The sequence below is a fragment of the Lepisosteus platostomus genome, chromosome 2 (genome assembly GCF_059453375.1).
Source record: "Lepisosteus platostomus isolate fLepPlt1 chromosome 2, fLepPlt1.hap1, whole genome shotgun sequence".
NCBI classification, from domain to species: domain Eukaryota; kingdom Metazoa; phylum Chordata; class Actinopteri; order Semionotiformes; family Lepisosteidae; genus Lepisosteus; species Lepisosteus platostomus.
In genome coordinates, this window is record NC_142612.1 from 5,256,445 (window position 1) to 5,282,096 (window position 25,652).

A 25,652-nucleotide genomic window follows, 5' to 3' on the forward strand; every position below is an offset into this window, starting at 1 on the left:
CACCTTAGAAAGGTGCAGCCAAACAAAAATGTCTATCCCAAAAGAACAATGAAATCCTGTTAGAAGTGATGCAGGTCTGTTCAAACCTAACATCACACTGTTTCATCTGACAGAGAGTTTTATCTAGGATAAATCCTTCCATCCTTTATCAGCAAGTTGCTTATTCCGAAACGTGCGCCGGAGACGCAAGTAGCAAGACAAGACTGCACCGCAAGCCCCAGTCCACCGCAGGGCACACTGAAACACAGACGTTCAGAGACCTCATATAACACAGCCAGCAGCCCTTCATACTATGATCTCTCCTCACACCCACAATGACCGTACTCCCACACCACTACATACACGACAACTGAATGTAAGCCGATAGGGATAACAAACACCCCATTGCATCTATTTATTGATAAGCACTTAAAATGACCTAAAGTTTCTAGATTTTTTTTTTATCCAGCTGCCTGGATGACAATAGCTTTCTCTTTTTTTAATGCAGTTTGAAACTCATTCCAGTTCATAAAGCTGAAAAGAAGGAAAAACATATATGATGGGACTTGACAAGGCTGTCCATTGATTGATATCTATACATGCAAATCTAATGTACAACAATACATATCTATCATATATATCAATATATATACCTATCCAAAGACAATTTGATATTGTCAGTCAATTGAAAATGCTACAGTATATTACACTGTATTTTACTACCCTTCTATCATGGATGATTAATACGGAAGATAAGTGTCAAATTGCTGATAAACAAATAACCAGGGAATTGCACATCTTTACTTATTCAATCATATACATTAAATTGTAACGTGAATATAAAATTCTTACAATGCCAAACGTTTTGTCATTCAAACGGTCTGTTCCAGTAAATTAACTCAGACATAACAAGAGATTCTTCTGGGTTTTTAGCTGAAAATATTTGGCAATACATTTGCATAGAATCAAGACATAAAGAGGAAAGAAAACAGTGATCTGGTAACAAAGGGTAATGAAGAGTAATAGTGATGGTAGTAGTAGTGTACCAAGTGGCATTAAATGACACCTCTGATAAGGAAATTAATGGTGTCCAATTTCTTTTTTCAGAATGATCAGTAATAGCATAAGCCTGTCTATAACAAAATGAATATATTCCTATACATTCTACAAGTCCTAAAATGGAACTATTGTAACTATTAAACAATTGGTATACGTATGTTTTCAATCCATCCAGCAAAATAACACTCTGAACCAGGGTTCAGACATTATGACAGAACATCCCGGCCAGTACCATCAAAGCTGATTCATTCCATGTGGAATCATGTAGAAGCTACAGAGGACGCCCAAGCAGTTCCAATGATAAGAGCTCTCAGTCATTTCTTTACACTCTCTGGGCTTCAAAGGAACCCACCTGAACTTGGCATCTTTACTGAAAGGATTCGTCACTTTCAAAAGGATTTTCTTCACCTCATAACATGGAGATTTGCACCTCAAAGTACCCTGGAAAAAAATTTCATTGTATAGCACAATGAAAAATACAGTGAAAAAAAATCAAATAAGCAACATCTAGGAAAGGTTTGTCCACAGCTACATTAAAGGTCACTTTACAAAACAGCTGTTATCTATTAATCCTTTATATCTGCCTCTCGTTGCTGTATACACATCTATTCATCATGCCCACAAAGTATGAATCTATCTACTTGTATTCCCAGAGCCTGTTGGTTCTGCTTATGTGGACAGCACACAAAGCATAAAGCGTCTGGTTTCCTACTCACTCTAGGTACGATGTTATTGATCTGTGACCTAAGGGAAAATGCCAGGGTTCCTCCTAAAGTCCCGGAAGTTGCTCTGGGGGTGAACAGCAGCATGGCCTCCATGGGCCGTAGAAAATAGCTTGTGAGCTGCACGGACACATCCATCTGTCCCCTGCAAGGCGATGATTTCACACAAAGTTGACACCACGACATCCTCAAACAAAAGTGACTGCTTTTTAAAATGACCACCAAATGAATAAGGGGAGAAATTGACACATCTTGAAAACACATCTTAGACAAAATACAATATAATACATCTGTTTCAAGAGCTGACTCCCTAAGATGATCTCCATTATGGAGAAGATTTGTTTGTGCAGTATAGGACAGGCACTGTGAAGCGAATCTATAGGATCTGTAGCTCCATGCTTTGAAAAAGCCTGAGCATTGTACTCAGTATTGTTTTACACACCCATTCTGTGGTTACTTTTATTATACAGTAGATTTCGACTCTGTTCTTATACTGTATCTCTGTCATCCTAGCGTTAATCCTGCATCAGCAGGGTCCACTTGTCGGCATGCCTGTCTCCATTTAGTGGTTTGAACCAAATCTTTGAGCTGACATTGCCATTAAATGTGACCGAGAAATACTCCAACCGGTGCATGGCTCCACCTGCCGTTGGGGGGGGGAGGAGAAAAAAGTAATGTAGCCACTTCATAGAGGGGGATTATTAGGAGGCATGTTAAATTTGGCCAGGACGCCAGGGTTACACCCCTACTCTTTTCGAGAGTGACCACAGAGAGTCAGGACCTCGGTTTTATGTCTCATCCGAAAGACGGCGCTTGTTTACAGTATACTGTAGTGTCCCTGTCACTATACTGGGGCATTAGGACCCACATGGACCGCTTTGGGTGAGCTCCCCCTGCTGGGCCCACTAACACCTCTTCCAGCAGCAACCTTAGTTTTTCCCAGGATGTGTCCCATCCAGGTACTGACCAGGCTCACACCTGCTGAGCTTCAGTGGGTTGCCAATTATAAGTTGCATGGTGACATGGCTGCTGGCTGACTCTGTTCTTATATCAACAACTGTAAAAAGACATAAGCTAACTTTAGCTGTTTGTTCTTTGTCTGGCTGTTGGTTTCTCTTTTTGTTTCTTTAGGTGTTATGTATTTAGTGTTTTTTAATTGTTGCTGGTCATTTTAATTGCTTTTTAAGTTTCTTAAATAAAATACTATAAGGGATAGCATATGTTTACTGTACTTAAAGTACTCAATAGTACTTTCTCCTTTTCTAACGGCTGTGATAGGAGGGCAGGTTCTAAAAAAACAATAAGAACTGAAATAAGTAATGACCAGTAATGCAGTAAGGCAGTGTTCCCAGTACTGACACCTGCACAGAATACAGTATTCTAAACAAAGTAAACATAACAGTTCACAGCTCAGTGTAATTTCAGTACCTGTACTGTATACCTACAAATTTTAAAGGGGTCTTTTTCAGTTGTATTTTTAACAAATACTGTCAATTGACATGGATTTCAGTAATTAACACAATAAGCATGAGAAACCAACAAGCCATGCTAAATAACAAGCACAGTTTAAAGTAAATTGAAAGTTTAGGGGGATCTTTGCTTTCCTGCTATCTAAATCAAGTGTTATTTCAGATAAATACTGTGGGTATACTATGGATGTACAGGAGCCTCACAACCTACAAAATGTACATCCACACTCTCCTGAAATAAAATAAATGTAAAGTAAAATATCAAAGTGATATATCTGTATGTTTTCAGGAATTAAAAGACTGTAGATTAAAGGTGAATTCTGGTAGTTCAGACTACTATCGCAGCAGGGTCAAATTTACATATACTGTACAGTACAGTACCACTCACCGTCAGCTGCCTGATGTACTATCTAATTTAATTACACGAAGGACTTTTCTACACAAAATTAAAATTTCTCCACCACATTAGTTCTGAAAGGAGTTACAACTTGCAATAAGATTTTTTATTTTTTAATTAGTTTTTATTTTAAGAGGAAAGGTTATCAAAGTAAATGCTGCCTGAGCAGTAAAGGTCTGATTAGCCCTATGTATTTCAGCTGTAGTACTGTAATGTATATATCTGTAGAGTTAAGGTGTTGTTAGTACTTGACATTTTTTCTGATTAGGTTTTTGAAGGTTTTGAAAATGAACATTATAAATCATGGGTTAAACAGAAGACATAAATGATGACAAGTCTGACAGAAATTCAAAGCATTCCTTTACATTGAAATGGATATATCTTGTACTATCCAAGATAATATAATATAAACATTTTATATTAATATGAAAAAAAGTTTTTTCTGAACATATACTGTACATGTCAAAATTCAACCTTCAATTTCACTAATCAAGACAAAGTAAAACAACAAGCTAACATTCTAAATTGCTGCATTTCTAAAGGTAAGACAAAATCAAAGAACTTGCATTATTTAATTAATGTCTTTAAGTTCAGATATAATTCTAAAAGGATTTTCCAGGAAATACAAACTAGACAGTGTTGAAATTACTTACTTTGAAGGGACAATTACTGTGCTTCCCTTATGCATAGAGAAGTTGTCAGAGTCTTGCCCCACAATTGTGGCATTGTACACCAATGGCTTTAAGCTTGGATTTTTCAGTCGTACCTATTAAAAGATTTGACAGGTCCACACTTAATTCTGTAAAGTCTTTTTTGTATCACTATAAACATGAAATCAATCTTCGTATAAAGTCCAAGGACTTTATAAAACAGTCACTTAGTAACTGCTTAAACCTGTGCTAATTGAAAAATGTTAAATCCAAATTATCCTGAATAATAAAAATCACCCATGGAGTACATGTATATCTTAAATACTTAAAGAATTTTGGGGTTAATATTAGTACTACCTGTACATTTCATAGGGAGCAATAATGTGAGATTCATAATAGTGAAATTGCAATTGAAACAAGACAGAGGGAAGTGAGAAACTTTCAAAATGCTCCATTAAATTAAAAAAAAAATCAAAAGTGAGTCTTTTATGCATTACATCTAAGCAAGGTACCATTTCTAGTAATGTTTTGTCAACTAAATCTTGGGAAACAAGGGCAGCTTGTTTAAAGGTGTATTGTCTTTATCCCACCCACCTGTCTGACTATTGTATCATGCAGGCTTCCAACAAAATAAACTGTCTCCTTGGGAATATACTGTGGCAGTTTCTCGTACAGGTAAACACAAACCATCAACATGAAGACAGGATTGGGATCAGAGATTTCAGTAGCCTGTGGGCAAACAGATATATAAAGCAAGGACTTTCAAAGCACAAAGCTCAGATCAAATCAATACAATGCAGTAACAAATTTCAAAGAGTGGGGGAAAAGATTTTGATAGACGATTGTAATTCGGGCTAGAATATAATTTATGATTTAATTGTGAATTGTAAATTGTGTAGCTACTGTCTCCTTTAAAAATAATGTCAAAGAAAAAAATAGGGAAATAACCTTCTATGGGGATCTCTGTGTGATACCGGTACCAATGTGCAGTGCAGGCACAAAACAGCTGTGAAAATCCAACAATAAATGGACTGTTGGCATAGAAGTCTTAGCAGTGAATCACGTTATGTACTGACAGATCTTGGTGAAGCCAGTACATTAAACAGCAGGTATAAATATTGAATCACAGAAATGAGGCCACCTATGGCGTTAACATAATATTAATTATTTTCAATCTCAGTATTTGACAGAATGTATTATAAAATGCAACAGTAGTGCCTGCTAGGCTTAAAAACAGGCCACTAGAAATTAGCATCAACAATAAACATTTTTTAATGTTATTATGATAAGAGATGTGGAAGAAAATCAGATACTACTTGAGAAGCCAATTCAAATCTCATTTACAATGTTTGAAGTGGACATTTTTGATTTTCTAATTAATTTGTTTCTTCCAAAATTTAGCAAGAGGTTCACAAAATAATGCTCAGTACAATAAGCATAGTCTCATGGGAGCCTGTGTCTTGTTCCATCTTTCTGTGTCTTGTACTGTATTTGTCTCCATTTTTATTTGGTAGAATCTGTTCTTTTAGAGCCTATGACTCATTTAAAAATGGTAATGTTTTACTTATAATGTATTGTGATTTTTAGTTACTATGCTTATTTTATCAAAGTATTTTGCTTTACAACACTGTGTTATGTATTGTTTCTCCATATTTTATAGTTAATTTATTTTTTTATCTAAATCACCTTGGATAAAGATACATAAATAAGTAAATACATTGATAATAAAAACAACATATATGTACATAGAAACTCTCAAAAAGAAATAGAGCTTTGCAGCATTATGAATGTGGAGAATAGTCATCCAGAATGAACTTCTATACAGTACTGTATGTTCAGCACTACTGGTTCCAGTCTATGGATTACCTGGATATCTATATCAAGACTGATGCCCTGGAAAGCACTGACCAAGACCAGGCTGTTGTGTAGGCACTGTTCTGGACTCACAGAATTTGTGTACATTTTCTTAAAGTGAGTTGAAATCTGGAAGAAAATAAATGTAATTATGTTTATTACAACAATTAACATAAAATATTGTAGATAAATCATGTTTAGTTAAACTCAGCATTATATCATTATAGTACTGTGCATATAGGTGGATTTAAACCATTCTCTATTAGGCATTTGGTAAGTGTTTAAGTAAAATGTTTGCTTCCTTTAATGTTATTTCTATGCCTCAATAGTCTGTTTGGGTGCTAATGCCTGAGTATAGTGATGGGGACACTATACTGTGAAAAGGGGCGCCGTCCTTCGGATGAGACCTAAAATCAAGGTCATGGCTCTCAGTAGTCATTAAAACTCCCAGAGGCATTTCTTGAGAAGAGTAGGGGTGTTAACCCCAGTGTTGTGGCCAAATTCCCCCCTGGGATTTAGCAATCATGGCCTCCTGATATTTCCTATCTATGAACTGCTTTCATTACTCTGTTCTCCTCAATGAGATCTGATTTGTGTTTACTGGAGCACTTTGGCTCCAGTGGAATGGCCAGAATCTATTCAACAAATCAGTGCACCTGTTACATGCTTTTCCAAATTTTGTGAAATTGTATTGCAGCTGAAAGTGTTACAGTGTAAGTATTAGTGATAACTATCATACAATACTATAGTTTAAACACTAGTATGTTTGTTTATTAATTAGAGCTAACCAATTCCATAATCCTAATATAATATGCCCACTATGTAAAATATATCTTCTCACGCTTGAATCATTTCCTTTGAAAAATGTGTCACTGAAGAAGTGATGTTTAATAACACTTTCTATTCTTTTTTCTGCAAGATGTGAGTTATGTAAACAGAACTTCATACCACCCACCATGTCGAAGATAGTAAGACGCATGCAAGTTAAAATATAATGATGTGAACAAAATCTTAAAATCACAATACGGGAAGTTATAAAAACTAGAGGTTTTGAAAGAAAAACAGGTTTTACATAGTATTTGTACTTCTGAGAGGTTTGGTGATTCATCAGTATTCCAAGAGTCATATTTCATATATGTACCAAATATTTTCACTGTGTAAACATACTTCAGAACAGCTGTGATCTGCAGATATGAGAAGCAAAGAAAACTACAAACCAGGAATGGGCAGTATGCTGCTAGCACAGCTGCCAATACCAGACCATCTGCAAGATCAAGGTCAAAGTTCACTATCCATCTTGAAGGGGGTCCATCGCCTGTTGAATGAAAAAGGGTGCTTTAGTTAGATTTGATTTATGATCATAACTTTTCCCTCTTTACACTGACACTATTTAACACCACTCCAGTTAAGTGTCAGTTCACACACCTGCTTAACCACTTATACCATCTCAAAAGTTCCCCTCTGTGCCCATTAGAACTGAATTTGCAAATCTTATACCAATGGCTATATTTGTATTTTTAGTGAGTAGGTACTGTAATTCATCAACAAAAGAGATTGACTGGCCATTAACAACATAAAGGTGAAACCTGCTTCAAGAACACAATATCACACAATCACACAATTGTAATGCAAGAATTATTAAGAAGACAGTTTATGTTCTAAAGATCTGCATTGTCTTTCTGAAGGTCTGCATTCATTAATTATGCCAAATTGTATTTAAAAGCAACCTACAGTATGAATAATATTAAATTATCTATTCCTCTGCTGGCAGAAAGAAACAAAACTTTAAGATGTACAGTACATGCACTGTACGTAATGTGTAAATAACAAGGAATAAATCAAGAACTCAAATTAAAGAAAATACTTTGAAAACAAATTAAGTGAATATTGCATCCATTAATACAGTACTGAAGTAAAACTGCACTTAATAAACTACATCTTATAAAGATGAATAAAAAACTGTTAAAAAAATGATTAAAGTCTCTCAAATGCTCTGAGCACAGGTACTGTATGCAATAGATTTAATAAATGAAGCTATATCGAAGTTATCAATCTTAAATGAAGATGGCATGGCCCAAGTTAATGAGAAGCCAATATAATATGCCAAAAATATGATACATTTTAAAGTTATGGCAAAAATTGAATTTTGAAGTGTATAGAAGCTGTCGGCCTTGTCCTTCGTTAACAGCTGGATTCATAATTAATTTCAAAGATGTGAGGCACATCATTTTTTATTTCCCCGTTTGACAGGTTCTTTCAAGAGCATTAACTCTGATGCGTGTTGCTTTCTGATCCCATCTGAAACTCGCTTTAAGATTTGAAATTAGGCTTTATCCATGAGACAGCCATGAAGAAATTCGTGTCCCTTTTTATAAACTTTTTTTCTGCCCAAACTTCCAAGAAATCCAGAGCCTCTGATAATGTGGGAGAGGACATGAAACAACTGACAACCAAGCTTAGTTAAGGATGAAGCATGAAGTTGAACTTTTGCATTTAACCAAAACGTACTGTGTATTATAGAATACATAATTTTATCTTTTAGACAAATGTGCATTTTTTCAATGTATATAAAGGCTAGTTATTGAAATACTCTAATTACTGTAAGTGAATTATTTTGTTTACAAATGAGAGAAGGCCAGTCAGTCAGCATGTCAGTCTGTGTAGGCCCATCTTTCTCTGTTCCACTTTACGAATACAACAACATGGTGTTCAATTTTTTGTTTTAATGTAAAATAGTTTACATTATATTTATCAAATCCCACATTTTAATAAATACATATACATTACAGTATTTCTCTTAAATTGCGTAACTAATTTAGCACTCACTGGTGTGTTCTTTAATGCGGATCTTTGACTGAAATGCAAAAACGCGTATTTTATTATTTGAACATAAGAAAGGTGACAAACATGAGAAAGCCACTCAGCCCATTTAGCTAATCGAGGCCAATATCTCCTTCAGTCAGTTCTTGAAAGAAGCCTAGTTATGGGCTTCAAAACATGGCTGGACAGCTTGTCACATATTCCCTAACCCCTAGGTGTTAAGAAGCGCCTCCTGTTCTCAGTTTCAAATGCACTCCCACTTAGCCTCTGCTCATGTCCTCTGGGTGGTCAGTCTCACTGATGATGATAAGTGCAAAGAAGATCTTTAAACACATCTTAAGAAAAGGCAAGGCATCTCTGCCATGACAACCCCTGGTTATCAAGACAAAAAAATTAAAAACACAAAAGCGGCAGTATGTGTACATTCACCTAAAACACTCAAAAGCAACAGTTTTGCCTGGCTACCGATGATGCGATTCACATTAGATGGAACAGCTCTGAATTATATTAGTATTGCTGCACTACAATGCACCACACAGTCCACCAACGCAGTTCTATTATACTAGTTTTACAGTTTGCAAAGTGTTTGCTTTTACATGATTTACATATAACCTTTTACTTAAAGCTTCGGATGTTTGTTTTAGTAAAAGTTGCTCCACGTTTGTAATCATTTGCTTTATTCACAGCCCCATTATGGCAGCACTGCTCAGCTGCATTCTTAAACAGGTGCTTTTTTAAGTAACCCCTATGGGTTACTCAGAAAAAAATAAATGCACACCATTCCACTCAGGTGTGACAATGATCTCTTCTACTCAGCACCATGTATCAAAGTCAATTACACAACACATGTCTGCACACAAAAACAACCATACCTTATTTCTGCAGTGATTAATCTTTTTAATCGAAAGGTACATGGGCTTTTGTTTTGGTGCTATTCAATGTAGAAAGGTGGTATATGTAAAGTGAAATTCTATTTTTAGCTTAGTAATTCTTATTTTAATAGAAATTATAGAGCTCAAATGAGCTTAACTGAATTTCTACTGTATAGTTTGCAAGAACCATTCAACTACTATGTGTCATTTGATTCAGGCTGCACCTGGTAGGAAAAAGAAATCAAAAGTAATTACTTTCGAGGTTGACACAAGCTAGGTATTGAAGCTTTCAACAGCTACTCAATTACCAAAAAACTGATTTAGTCAGAGTCAACTACAATAAAATGAGATTTTAGATGACACAGTCAAGGTTTACTTCATTTATCTTATGGGTCTCAAACCTCCCTGCAATCACAGAATTTCCCGACTCTGTGAGGTATGAATTAAAAGAGTGATTGCACCTTGGCCAGCCCACACCACTGTGCGGTCTGATATCGGGGCTGTAAAGTGTTTTGTGAACACAATCGATGGAGTTAATCAGGGCTTCTCGTGCAGATGGTTACCACGGAAAAAGAAATCAGATCTAAGTAATGCCTCTTGGATGGGACAAATGGTCTATCCTCACAAAGGAGGATTAACGCTGTTCCATTACTTTTCAGAGAACAGCGGTAAAAAGTGTCCTATTTGTGATGCACAATTTTAAATATACAGTAACACAAAGTGAATGAGTGATACCCACCAAGTGTGGAGTTCATTTGCCAAACAGTTCTTGAAGAGGAGCAGCTCCTGATGTGAGGCAGCTTGTGTCAAGCAAGTGATGCCCCACTATAAAAAGTGTCGCTGTGACACTTTCACATCTTAAATGTATAACTACCCTATATACAGTATACAGTGAAAGGACAGTACACCCCCTTGCGATTCTATGTTTTAGCTAAACTTCATCTAGTCCTCGCCGAGTCCTAACAGTAGATAAATCTTACCTCGTGTGACAGATAAAACTCACAAACTGTACATTGTCTTTATTTATCAATCAAAAAATCTGCCAACATTCAGTAGTCATCTGTGAAAACGTAGTTCAGTAACACGTGTTAAAGTTAGAATTAAATTATGTATTACGTGCTTCCAAGTACGGTGCTAAAAAGTCCTTCTCAGAATAAAACCCTTAATGAGGTTGTTAAAAAGTATTAATTGCAAACAAATACCTTTTATGTCAAATCCTTTTGGTTAGTAATTAAAAGTGAAATAATATATCAGATTTAAGTGCTCAAGAGTGTAAAAGCTACAGGCAGATTTACTGGAGAAGGTACTTCACCTGGTTAAAAAAGATATTTACCCTGCTTCAAATGTTAAGAATCTCACACTAAGCAGCGAAGCAAATTAAACACAAGCTAAATCAAGGAAACCTTATTATTTTCACAAGCACTTCTACGACTCCTAAGTCCTGCGGGACATGAATTAAAGAGGTGAATCTGTTGTGTTCTTCAGGTTTCTGTTATCAGGGTAATGTGAATTTGTATTGCTGTCTATTGAATTTGTATGAAAAAAGCTGGCTGCAGCACTTTCCGTAAAAGATGAGTTTCAATCTTGGTCTGTCCATTAGTGATACACTACCTGTATCTGGATTAGTAACTGGATACAGCTCCACCAAGCCTACATTAATATTTAACTCATATTAATCCAAAATGCTATTTTAGTTTAATCCTTAAACTAAAACACTATCCTATCCTAGAAATTTTGAAAATCCGGTAAATGTAAGGTAATACATGTAAATATATGTGAACTATTATTGGTGTACTTTTATCCAAAGGTTTCAATAAGGTATTTCAATTTACATGCAAATCTAGACGTATGTATTTATTGACACAATAAGAGGTGGGAGTGCTGGAGCTAAAAGGTTGAGCTAAAGGTTTCTACAGAAATACCTTAATCAGGAATTGTGACATTCCTAAAGAAGTCTACAGGTCATCTCTACAATAGGCTGTTTTCTTAAAGGATGGCCACAACCCAAACTGGCAGCTCCACTGCCAACCAAAATGTGCTGTATACATGTTTTTCTTCTTACCCTCAGGGAAATTGCTTGTAGCTTTATTTATTTTCACTTTGCTTTGTATTGAGAGCCAACACATCAAACGTACTGGCAAGAAAACTGATATCAATGTTAATCAAGTAATCAGGACAAACACCTTACTACTGTACCTTTATCACCAGAGTAACCGTCACTCCACACTACGGATCTCATTTTTTCATAATGAGAATTCATCCAGGTGAGAAGCTTTCTTTCAGATGTTGAATAAATGTTGCTGGATAGAGGATCAGGATTGATTCTTGGAATGTTTTCTACATTATCCCATTCATAGTGGTGGCTAGTGTTAATTGCTGGAACACGAGAAAGCACCAGCACCTTAAAAAAAGGGGAGAAAACAATGTTACGCAAAAAGGAGAGAGCGCAAAAAAACCTCATACTCAAAGAAATGTTTAATGCTGCTAAATGTTTTCTTTTTAATGACTGGCAATCTTTCATATCTTTCATTTCTCTGTTATTTGTATACCTGTTTTCTGGACAGGGCTCCTAAACTGAAATGCAGAAGAAGAAATATTCAAAACATCACATTATAATATTCTATAGCATTTTGCTGCAAAATATTACACCATCCCATAAAGTCAACATTTTCTTAAAATCTTTAAAAAAACTGAAATGAACTGTCCTGTTGTCTTTTGTGGATTCATATAATATTTCTTTTTAATCAGTCACTCTTTAAAAAAAATGGGTTCAAAAGACACATGCAAGAAAACTCCTGGGACTTAATAAAGGCTCCCATGGGTGCTTTCTTCCTCTGTAAGAAGGAGCTGATGTGTGCTAGGCTAATCCAACCTACCTTGTACATCTGAAGCAGTACGTCAGTCCATGCACGCTTGCTAAGGGCTTCAAATGACATGTCATCCAGTCCATATAGACTCTCAGCCTGCTGCCTCTTCAACTCCTCATCTCCGTTGTCTGTCTGAGCCTGGGCCAGTGACACAGAACACACAACCTGATATGACCTGGCAATAGTGGGGCACTGCTTTCTGAGTGCTGCCACAGCTGAGTGGTTTTGAATTAGCCAGGGTATCCTTGGCACACTGTGCTAGAAGCCCTGGAACTACTGGAACCTAGCAAATATTATTTATCCCTTTAATGACTAAGGTCTTCTATTGGTGCTGCTGGCACCACAAAGTCAAAAAGTAGACAGACTGGCAGTGCAATGTCTGGATAATTTGTGTATGTTATCTTCAAGTCTTCCATACAGCCACAAACGATGGAGACAAGATGATTAAGAGCTGATGACTGTAAACTCTTTAATATAAAACAAAATGATTCAAAGACAGACTCGGTCTTGGGTCACAAATTAAACCCGTACGTGGAACAATGAATGCCTGGAAAAAGGAAAAATAAAAATATCATGTCACGTCCATCCTGCCAATTTTTTGAAACCCATATTGTAGCTTCTTTCAAGAAATGGTAAAGATCCTGAGATCAATTAATTAATTAGAAACCAAGGAGGACAGGTGGGCTGGAAGCCCTCTTCTCATTATGTTCTTCTGGTATATAAAACAGTGCTTTATACAGTATATAGAAGGTGATACACTTCATTGACCACTAAAGCGCAGTGTAAAGAGCAAGGAGAGGTGCAGCTGTCAGTCAAGGCTAATCGCTCAACTACACAACAGACCAGGTGAAGAGACAAGAAATGACTTTACCGACTGAATCAAGGGAGAGAATTACTGAAGGGGGGCTACAGCACAATGAGCAAGCTTGAAGTGCAATTTAGACAAAACAGCAGGGTTAGCATCCCTACTCTTATGAATAGTGCTGTGGCGTCTTTAAATAGTGTAGACCTTGTTTTAACATCTAAACTGAAAGGCCGTATTTACTCCAGCACAGTGTCCCCTTTCACCATGCTAGAGCACTGCTTAATTCATGACCAAGAGGGAAGAACGCCACCTAGTGGGAGATCAATATCACTTCTGGCAGCAACCCATGAGGTCACCGAAACTCGCTGTGCCAGACCCCACTTTACTTAGTTTCTAAGGTCTAATAAAGTCAGGCTAAATGGTAGTATAACTGCCGGCACTACCACCTAGCAACAGCAGGGCAGAATATATTATACAATACAGATTAAAAATATGTCATTTTATTATGCGTTACTGAGGCAAAAAAAATAAGTTTAATAAGACCAAGATAAAAAAAGTTATGTGATTTACAAAGTCACTTTGGCTTTTAGATCTGTTATATAACACATCTAAAAACCTTAACTTTCCACTCTTTTTGAACTGGTTTTGCCTTTGTTTTCTTAAAGGAGAACCTATAAGTGTGTGAGCTTTTCTCAGTGTGACAAAATGAAAGCAATCCAAGCCCAGCATACCTTGTACAGCTGATTAACTTTTTAGAAACTCTAAAAGAGCCCTTCAGTGTTTGTACTTAGGCATACTGCTGAGTATTTTGTTCCTAACAAAGTAACTACAATTATATAAGATGACATTTTTATTTACCTGTAATTTTGTCCAGTATTTAAACTCCTCCGGTTCAAACAGGAACTCTGGTTTGACATATGAAAGGCATGCTCCCTGCAGCCTAAGAAGAAGACCATAAAACATCAGGATTTCTATGCAGTACCTTTGGATAATGTTCAATTGCATAACATTCAAAACACTAAAGCATACATTTCATGACACTGAATCTGGTGTATTGAACTTGCAGAATGCAAATTCAAAACTAGTCATTTCTGCTGACTATTACAGAATGTTTGAAATTCATTTCTTGTTAAAACAGTTTTTAAAAGCCCTTGAACACAGTTTACTGGAAAGTCTGGGGACAGTAGAACACTACTATGGAACTAAATTAAAATTTATCAAGCTAGCACAAATTAATAAATGGTTCTTTAGAAAACATATTTCTTTCACTTATAAAAAGCTTTTAAATGTGAAATGGAAAGGACTGCAAGACTTGTTTAAAGTGTACAGTTGATCAATATAACATGTGGTACACTGAACGCTAACTCAAATTTTTAGTCTCTATGAAACATATTTTAGTCCACTCCCAGGCAAAGAAGGACCTGACATTTGAAGCTGCTGCAGTAAGAAAAAAAAGCAATAACAAGTGAATATCTTTCAATAATTGCCTCATCTTAGAAAGCAACCACTGCTGTTTTAAAATGCCTTTGCTTTTGCCTATATTACCACTTATTGTGACTTGCTTTTTTAATAGGTTCATCCTTAATGTCACTTTTACTTAACCCATCCTCTTTTACTGCAAACCTGCTGTATAATTCTTATTAAATTATTATTTGCTGATAGAGTTTCAGGGCTCTGGAACAAGCTACTTAGACCTAAGGTAGAAGCCAATATCATCGTTTTCTTAAAGGAATGGCTGAAAACTCTTTAAAGACAAAACTCCTGAAAAGAAGATGTTGTTATAAAAATAATCGACTATAATTTTCGCAACACTCAATTTAATGCATTTTCAGCACATTTGTGTAATCCCAACACAATTATCGAACACAAACTAAAAAATCTGATAAATTGCAGCTTCAGTACTCATTTTAATCACATTTGCATTTAATCATGATTTCAATATACATGTATTACATATAATTTATACCCCATCTTAAAAAGATGAGACAGGCTGAGATCTGGTCAAGGATCAGATCACCTAAACGTAATGAAGAACAACGCAAATTTTGAGGATTATGTTCAAACAGCACTTTGACCAGAAAATCTGAGGAGCAGCTTTGACACGTGTTTTTATGAGACAATTTTGAAGCAAATCCAAATTTTGCCATCCAAACATATCACAACAATTTTATTTTGAAATGGTCATCGAAATTCATACTTTTCTATGCTGTTCTTCAATAAGCCTTTCCAGCGGCCTGTGTCATTTAATAAAGAAAAGATTCACCTACGGTAGACATAGTTCACTTCTTTTCTTCGTTATCCATAAATTCTGACTCGTGCCACTGTTGCAGATACATTTTGACCAAGCCAATATGAAAAAAAGTAAATGTAAGGCAAGAGTGTCAGTTTCACTATAATGCTTGAGCATGTACTGTACTTACTTGAGAAAGGTGAGGAGTGTAGAATGTTGGCCGTGAAGCTGTAAAACTCTCTTACTCAGATCATGGGGTAATGACTGGCTTGTGTTGATTCCTGGCAACATCTGTCCACTCAGGTGGAGAAGCATGTCGTATATGGTCTTGGCATGCTTCTCGTGGCTGACCTGGTAGGTGGTCTTTCTGTCTGCAGAGCCGGATGTTTGAACTTTGTAAACCGCACTACAGGGAAGAGCACAAACCTTGTATTACTGCCTCTGGTAATTAAGCAAGATCTGAAGGTCCTGAATTCCCTGTGAACCCAACACCATCTATATTTAACCTTAAGAAAAACAAACCAAGGAAACGGAAGGGGGTGGAAAAGTGGAAGAACTTTCCATAAAGATATCCATACAATTCCATATAAATATCTCTTTAACAGCTTAACAAAATCTGCATATACACTTTTTTAAATGCTTATTTATTGATTGTAGTATAATCGTTTTACTGTTAATTATCCCATAGTTGGCATCACTTCTAAACACAGAAACCCTCAGGAATTTTTAGCTCTCCTGTTTTATAAAAAAGGATTGAGAATCGCACAGAACTCACTATGCCATGGGAGCGTTAGTACACAACACCTAACCAATAAATACAACTTCATACATCTGAAGAAATGCCTGGTTTCACCCTGGACTCCACTTCAGATCTGTTATTTTTTCAACATAGATTGTATGGAGGGGCAGTGTAGTATATTTGAAAAATAGTGGGTCAATTGCCTAGGTCATTCTAAAAAATATTAGTATCTGAACAGACTTTGTATTATTATAATGTTGATGGTCACTTACTGTAGGTGACTGTAATGTAACATTAGATTTCAGTTCTAGAACTTACGCAAAGCCACTGAATATGCAGTCATTGTGCAATTCCTTATGTAATATATTTAAACAGAGAAATAGCCAGAACACATGTAGGCAGGACACAGCTGTAGGGAGGCCTCAGGCTCCTCTAGAAGCTGGCTCAAGCTTATACAGTACACAGCACAGAGGCAGGGCACTGCATGAGTTGGTCAATAGAGGGATTTGCAATTGCAACAGACTGCAACATATCCTCATGGATCAAGAGACGAAATGCTGAATTAAAGCGGATCTTAAAGGAGAGGTTCTGAACCCTGGCCAATTCACATACCTGTTGGTTCTTATTCCAGCAGAGTTCATTGCTTTATTGAATTATCAACTGAACTAACAAGCTGCTTGGGTGGAACTTTTAGAAATGTACCGTATTATGATAAGAAGACATGCACAAAGCTTTATCCCCTTATTATTTAATTCAACTGAACTTATAATCTGTTTACATTTTACAGATGCCCTAAAGTTGTGCTTGAACTATATTATCAGAAGCGGAATTAGAATGGATCATGTGTTTTATTATGCAATAAACGTTTGCACTTAAGCATTCTCCTCTTTGAAACAGACTAAAACTGAAAACCTTGAAGATAAATCTACAACCTGTTTGACATTATATGACTGCTCAGCAGTTTAAGGTGTGCACAGGGAAATTAACATGATAAAATGTTTTTTCTTCTATAATAGAATTCTATAGTAATTACAGTGGTAAAAATGACAAACATAATAAGTTGCTAAATTCTGTTTCTTGACATATACATTTACATTCTTGACTTTTTTCATTTAAAGCTGTTATGGTTAATTTACATTGGTCTGTCAATGTAACTACCCAAATAACTAACAGGAATAAAGGAACAAGTAAAGGTTTATTCCATGCTGAAAAGAGAAGAAAAGAAACACAGCATTTGGGCTGTGGAGCCTTCTCCAGGTGTCAACAGGAATGAAACACTGCTTTGACATAATTCTTAAGAGGATCTACTGCCAATTCCTTATACATTGCAGCCTCCATTATCATTCTCCTCAGCTTAGAGTTTAACCACCAAGACATTCAGCCATGAAGGTGTCATGATATTCTAATTCAAGCAACGCTATGCCTATTTCATTCTGAGCAAGAAAGCAAGGTGAGTGCTATGTCACACTGTCTTAGTCAAGATCAGTATATTCAGACGAACTAGCTGGAGGAGAAAGTTTTCACTACCTTGTGTTCTATATTACATTGCAATGTCTCTCGTGTTAGGGAAAGATAATACGTAGTTATGGTATGGTGAAAAAAAAGCAATGAACAGAATACATTGAATTTGAAAAGGTAAAAACATGATATGGATAAATAACACATCACTTAACTACTGCAGCTGGCTGCAGCAGTATGAACTGTACAGAAAAATGCTTATCATTTCAGGGTAATTCCTGGACACCAATTCCAATTCAGAGAAACGTGTTTGCAATAAGGAAGTACTCTTTCTATTCCCTGCATGGAGTTTGGATATCCTACATGTGTTTATGTGGGTTTTGCCAGGTGTTCTGCTTTTCTCCAATGGTCCAAACACATATTGGTAGGTTCACTGGCTTCTAGGAAAATTGGCCCTGGTGCGAGATTGTACTGGCTGTGTCTGTGTATGCCCTGTGATTGATTGTTTTCCTGTCCAGGATGTATCCTACTTTGGGACTGTTGCTTGCAGGAAAAGGCTCCAGATCCCCCGCATACTTGTATTTGATAAAGCGGTTAGAAAATCTATTCTAGTCCCTATTCCTAAATGATTCATTTTTCCTATCTTTTTACAAAGACAATAGTGTTACATAATAGCGATACATTCCGGTACTACTGTCACTTACATTGCAGTTAATTTTAAAGTGTTATTATCAAAAAAACATTCAAACAATAAAATGTAGCCTAAATGGTCAATATTACGCATTGGAATTAAACTGTGATGCAATTTTCCGATATTTTCAATTTTTCAAAACTGCACACACAAGGCTTTCAAGTACATTCAAGACATTTCTTTGGAAGGCACTCAATGTGCATCGTCATTCCATTAGCTTAGATATTAAAACAATTTTTAATGATCAGCGAAATAAACAGCGACTATATATATACATTACTGTAGCCCTTCGGATCTCATTGCAAAGATGAAACCTATAATCCACTACAGACACAGCAATTCTTCCAAACTGTATCAGACTACCACATGAAAAATTGTAATAACATCCAATTAATATTAATAAAGATGGCAGTGATGTACTGTATGATGAATCACTTTAGCACTCAGCCAAGTCTCCTCAAAGGGCCAGGCCTCTCAAAAGAAACTAAAAAAAGATAAAGAAGGACACCTTCTGCACACGAATGTTCAAACTACTGTATACTGTGGTCTCCTTGAAAATGTTTTGAGGAGCCTGCCGATTCCCAAAAACTTGTTAGGGGTCTCTGGATGTCATACATTCATTTTCCACAATTCTAGCTGCCATGTTATAGAATGATCAGACGGCCTTAGAAATAATTTTCAGAAATGTTTATTCTGCTTTTCACTGAGACTGATATCTACAACTCAGCTCACGTGTCTACTACACAATTATAGTTTAGTGTTAGCAAGCACTTAACCATACTGTAGCTTATTTTCATGATGTGGATTTTGTGGCTGTCACAAAACAGAGCTGAAAATGTACCTATGGTTTCGCATTAAGTTTCAAAATGGAGACAAACGGAATTTACCATAATGTGAAAACAGAAGTTACAAAGACCCTGTTCCATTCTGTCACTTTTCTCCAGCAGTAATTCCAGCAAAGGCAATTTCATCTGACCTTATTTCAATCTTGTGCCTCCATGACTGAGTAAAGATGCATTTTTCTGCTCTGTGATTCCTGGAGGTGAACTGTGACTATTTCAGACTACTTTCATCTCCCTGCTGGTAGCGCCTGGATATGCAGCATTATTCTACAGAGAGGCTGGTTGGGAAAACGGAATTGGGACATGCCCCTTCTCTTTTGTCCTTGTTTCAATTCTGGTACCTAGCAAGCGTGTCAGACGAGTGTGAGAGGCGCCCAGGAAAATCAGAATAAAAAAAAGTAAGCTACACATGAAAACTTTTGGCTCCCCTAACATCTTACATCAGAAATGTAAGGCACATACCATCTCAAAGACTGAGGAATAGTTATAGGGTGAGGACCTCTTGGCCAGCCAAACAAGCTGAACCACTTCTGCACAGCCTTCAGCACTGCCTGAAAGAAGAACGCCTCCTCAGAGTCTCCCGTGGGGAAGGTGAGAAACCCAGGCGTGGGCACCCTCACTTTGGTATCAGCCTCCTCGTTCTTCTTCCGCCCATTTGCACTGGGGTTTTCTTCCACGGATTCTAAAAAAAAAAAAAAAAATGATGCGTTTCGTTATTGATCTATCATATTATTTCACTTTTTTTCTGGCACACGTAAAAAATAAGTTCCCGGTAAGATGCTATTGCTCAAGCGGGACATCCTGAAATATTACGTACTGTAAGAAACGGATTCCAATCGGAATTGAAATGGCTTTCTGATGCCATGACATCCAACAATTTGTTTGAAGGGAATTTGTAGTGGAGTCCCACCCTTAAGTCTGATAAATGTAGTTTCTTGGGCTTGATGTGCCTTGAACACCGACTGATCCCACTTTTTAACATGGGCTGTGTCAAATAGTACATTCTTTGCTATGATTTTCTATACAACCAAAGAGAATGATGTACAGAAAGGCAAAAGACCAACCAACGTACTGTAGTTATGTTTACATTACTTAAAACATGCACTGTGTTAATACTGAGCTACCGTACATGCTACAGTACAATTACCCTGAAAGCAATGGAAACTATCAAAATAGTTATTCAATTGTAGCCAAGGATCAATTGGCTATACTAGTTGGGCTAAACAGACTACTTCAGAGTCAAAGAGATATTATACAAACCAACTTCGGAATCAACAAAGCAACAAACAACGTACCAGAAAGAGTTTCATCAGAGGTCGAGTTGGTGGCGAGGAACGTGGAACTGGAGGACGTACTACGTGAAAGCGAGCTGTGGGAGTAACATGGGCGCAGGACTGCTTCTGTGGTCTGGACTCTGCCATTGTCATCATGCAAATACCCTGCAGAAAGCACTGACAAGTTAGCTGCTGCTTCTGTGCTCAGTTTAATCTCACTTTGTTTTATATACATATAAAGTACATCCAGCGTGTAGGAAACAGAGCTTTGTTTTGAATTCATGGGGAGTAACCCTGTTGTCTGTTTTTCCTTTTTCCAGGGCACTAACAGACATGAAAGGGAGAGAAAGAGGCGGAAGGTCTGTGATTGTGTGTTGCCTTTCTGAAACAGTGGCTGTGAAGGGAAAATGGAGACAAATCTAATAATAACACAAGGCCTTTGCCTTTAGAAGTTTTTTTTTTTCCAATGACAGAACTGGAGGAGGTAATTCTCTTTTCCAGCATTTATGAGGTCTTCTGCACCTCAGGAGGTTATTTGTATACGCACATTTTTGGAAAAATCTGTTCAGGAAATGAATCAGAAAATTAAGTGAAGGAATAACTACTGGCAAATTAAAACAAAAATCCTTATTTAGCGTTCCATTAAATCTGATTAATGTGTCCATTTCGAGCAAAGCGATACACAGCTGGAGGTCACTTCACTCACTCCGAAGAAAGATCCGAGTACTGAAATGAGATGTGGCCAGCCAGTGGCCAGTGGCCAGTCCAAAAAAAACCATCAGCCTTTGTCTTAAAAAAAGTATAGAAAATGGCTAGATGGTATCAAGACATCAATTACAAACTAGCAACCAAGCAAGCCTAATGAACCGAACTGCCGCCTCTCTTTTATAACATTCCAACCCATCCAGTTTCTAACGGCTTGATCCGATACAGGGTCGCGGAGCAGCTGGAGCCTATCCCATAAACCAACAGGATAGATGTTGAACTGACACCTTTCTTTCCTTCACTTCTCTTTCAAGGTCTATCAGTGCAGATAAGAACACAAATATGCCAACTAGAAGACAGGAGTTAGTACTTAACATAACCCACCACTTTTCAGCACAATATGTTGGTCTGTGCGGTGGAGAGCCAGATATGGATAGGCAGTGAGAAGACAGTTGTCTGCTGCAGCAGCCACTGGAAGCCTGAACCTAAAAAAGAATACAGAGAGTTTTTCTCTTCACTGAAACGCCAGGGAATCAATCCACTTAAATATCAGTGTTTTTTATAATATGTAAATGTGATAGGAATGTGGCAGTTTGGGGTCATTCTGTTTTAAAAATACAGGATTTAAAAAAAAATAGTTACAGTTCAAAGTGCTCAAGAAGATAAACTGACCATAAGAAGGGCACACTTGCGCTTTTTAAACATTACTTTACATTCATCGCTTCAAATATGTAAAAATGAACGTATCCCTCCCACAGGTCCCTGATTCTTAATATTAACTAGTGGACACTTGAAGTACAAACCTGTCAGAACAGCAAGAAGTGTGAATTAGATTTTGTCTCATCAATTACCATTCTCAGGGACAGCAAATAATAAATAAAATCTCTGCTTTTGTGACTGAAATTCAACGTCATAAGCCTCTTTGAGAAGTTTCACTCTGTTTCATATGGTAGTTACTGCCCTATCATTTACTGGCTGATTGAGGATCACATCATGTTTCAATCCCAGGATTCCCATGTTGGCAAATTGCACACTAAAGTTCAGTTAGGACAGATATGGCAATATCACACTGGATTATGGGAAGCCGGAAATTCTTTGCCCAACTCCAACTCATATACAGTATTTCACTTGAAAAATGAGAAAAGAAAATATTTTCTGCAAATCATGTTGTAAAAGTGACGTGGGTTGTGATGTACAGTATGTGTCTACTACCGTATGTCAAAGTCAAACACAATGGTGCAAAATCCTCAAATACAGGATAAGTCCCTCAAACTAGATTTCTAAATAATTAGAACTGTAATGTTTTCTTATTATATATTTTTCTGATGTTTTTTATGCAAAAGAACTTAAATTTATACCCATTTATACAGCTGGGCATTATACTGAAACTATTTGGGTAAAGTTCCTTGCTCAAGGGTAAAACAGCAGTGAAAGTGGTAACTAGGGAATTCAGTAATGAATGAATGTATTGTGCATTTACACTTGAATACTTTTTTTTTTACTCTCTTTTCAGCCACTTCAAATGCTGTTTCCGGTACAGACTGTTTTTTGCTTCACGGCTTTAACATTTCCTTCTAAACATAATTTATTGAAGATCCTTTTCCATGCCAAGGAAAGCAATGCAATATTAAATACTTCATTTCAGAATTTATTCATTTCAGTTCTAACCCCAATTTAAAGCACAGACTAAGATAATATTTGCAGCAGAAGGATCCCTATCCAGGGACTTCAGAAAAATAATCTAAATCTGAACATGCATAAATTATAATAATAGTAGTCTGAAATATGTAAACCTGCTTCTGAAAACACCTGTTGCTGAAATTATAAAGTGCCTGTAAGTCTCACCAAGCTTTCTGTACAATAGTCAATATGGTTAATATGAAGTTACTATAATTTCTCTCTAAGTGCAGTTACTTTGCTTCTGTTCAGATAATACAAATAGCAAACAATACTTTTTATAGAAGCTTTGGGGTATATCATTATTATGGGAAGCAAAAATAAGAGCTCCATGTGATTTGCAGGTTATAGAAAACACCAAGCATTCCAGATATTGTTATGTTTCCTTCAATTCATGTCATATTTTCTTCCTGATAAAAAAACAATCTAAAGAAAATAGGAAACTGCTATCAGAGACTCATTGTGATTACTACTTTTATTTTGATTTTTTATCTCAAAATGGATTTGAGAACAAAATGCAGAGAAATAATTCACTGAAATACTTTATGTCTATTGTATGAGCACAATTTACAGGCACTGAAAAAATTATATTTGGCACCTATGGTAAGAAATAAAATGCTCCTTCTCCATAGTAAACAACATTATTCTTTCAAAAGGCCGTATCAAATAAAGACATCAACTGTTGTGCACCAGTGAAGTGGGAGGAATGTTAATGTGTTAAGTAGAATATATTTGAGTGTGGAGATGCATCAGTTTGTTGACTGCAAAGGAAGAAGTAAAGGTAAATTGCACACTGAAAGGCAGAATGAAGAAATACAAAGTTTCAGCTGTTGTGGCTTCTTCCCACTTTCATGTGCGGAATTAACCTTCACTTGTTCCCAAGTAAAATACATCTGTACTCATGATACTCTGTATATTCTTCAATATAAAAGTGGGAAACTGTCTATCCAAGACAGGTTTAAAAAAAACAAAATCCAATCTTTTAAATTTTTATGTAAAACACAAAGTCAACATCTCATTCACTAAATCAAAGTTTCTTTTCAGAGCTCATCCCATGGAGTAAATATTGTGATGCAAGGAGTAAATATTGCGTCAAAAGGTGCATTTCATGGACTTTTAATTTCCTTGTACAAAAATAAATTTAGCAGACAAAATTAAAATCCTATTACAGCATACCCATCATGAGCATTTAACAAATAACACAAATACTCAGAAGTGGCTGAATTATAATGAGTCTCTAAAATTCAGAATTAAAAGAAATTAAGATTGAAATGTAGAAATGTATAGCCATTTCAACATACAGTATTTCTCAAAGACCAGAGTTGGCACGTGAGCATATTTTGCCAAGCCCTTTTTGAATCAGATTCTCTCAAACTCTAGATAAAATATTTAGTGCATTTGGACTCTTTCGAATGCATGCCTCTCAGGTATATACAGTATATCATTTAATGTGAGTATGAGCTGACTTGTGGATAATTTATCTTTCATGTGATCCTATTTTGGGATCATGTGATTTTTGTCAATTCAACAAGAATAAGGTAAGAGTCAGTACGAAATCACTAAATCTTGTTTAAAAATACACTGAAGGAAAGAAAAAAAGGCAGATCTGATCAAGCCTATAGTCATCTTTAGGTGAATAATGAATTACTATACTACATTATGAATGGTTATACTGTACATTTTAATATTGAAAAGCATCAGCCACAATGCATGCATTTGGCATCTAACAAGATTCCACCTTAGTATATTTGGAGATGAAATTCAGGATGTTTTGCACTGTGTTGTTCATAGCCTAAAACTGAAACTAAAAAAAGATGCAGCTATGGGCATGATACTGTACATCAATGCGTGTTTTGTAGAGTGACACTGCAAAATTATTTTAAGGCATATGATTATTTTATGTTAAATAAACACAATTATTATGATTTGTTTGATTTAAAAGAACTTTGCCCTTTAAATACCCTTTTTCTAGGAGTACTGTACTTAAAGTAAAGGAGACGACATGCTGGGAAGATAAATATTTCACTTTCAATTTACTTCAGCCATTTTGGTCAACAGCATGAATGAAGTAAACATGAACTGACATTTCTAATACTGAGTAGCAGACACTGAAAAATTCCACAACACATCTAAATAATCAAATTAAATGTAATAAGTGAATTCTGCATTGACCTTGGCTACACAAACACAAGTTCCTCCACTCAATGGATATACAACATTGCTAATACCAGCGTTGACAGTTATTATGTTTTCAATTAATAAATGAAAAAATGGTGTCCTATATATATCGGTTTATAATAGACTGATAAAACTATAGACATAACTGCAACAGATAAATCAGTTATAGTGTTACGGTTTAAAGTACTAGGCACGTGTGACATGATTTTCAGAATTTGAACCGAGAAAATGTATCTGAATGGGGATTCTCAGTTTCTTGGTATATTTTCAGAAAATCCTAAAACAGGAGTCAGATCACAAAACTGAGAAGGCAGCACATGGAGGTGGGATTATTGGATTATTGAAGAGACTCATTTCTACAAGA

At 36.3% G+C, this 25,652-nt stretch overlaps 1 protein-coding gene across 3 annotated transcripts in view; it reads right to left on the reverse strand.

The window, feature by feature from the left end:
- The window catches only part of LOC148675759 (cilia- and flagella-associated protein 47-like), a 210,456-nt gene that overhangs the window by 147,512 nt on the left and 37,292 nt on the right, over nt 1–25,652 (reverse strand). For all 3 annotated transcript variants that reach the window (XM_088646922.1, XM_088646914.1, XM_088646930.1), the window contains exons 27-39: nt 21,818–21,918; nt 20,750–20,893; nt 19,917–20,136; nt 15,915–16,130; nt 14,353–14,434; nt 12,699–12,827; nt 12,019–12,223; nt 7,348–7,445; nt 6,143–6,259; nt 4,871–5,005; nt 4,280–4,392; nt 1,755–1,905; nt 1,391–1,479 (exon numbers count right to left, since the gene is read on the reverse strand). In XM_088646922.1, the coding sequence (XP_088503048.1) occupies nt 1,391–1,479; nt 1,755–1,905; nt 4,280–4,392; nt 4,871–5,005; nt 6,143–6,259; nt 7,348–7,445; nt 12,019–12,223; nt 12,699–12,827; nt 14,353–14,434; nt 15,915–16,130; nt 19,917–20,136; nt 20,750–20,893; nt 21,818–21,918 (1,800 nt within the window). The remainder of the gene's footprint in view (nt 1–1,390; nt 1,480–1,754; nt 1,906–4,279; nt 4,393–4,870; nt 5,006–6,142; nt 6,260–7,347; nt 7,446–12,018; nt 12,224–12,698; nt 12,828–14,352; nt 14,435–15,914; nt 16,131–19,916; nt 20,137–20,749; nt 20,894–21,817; nt 21,919–25,652) is intronic.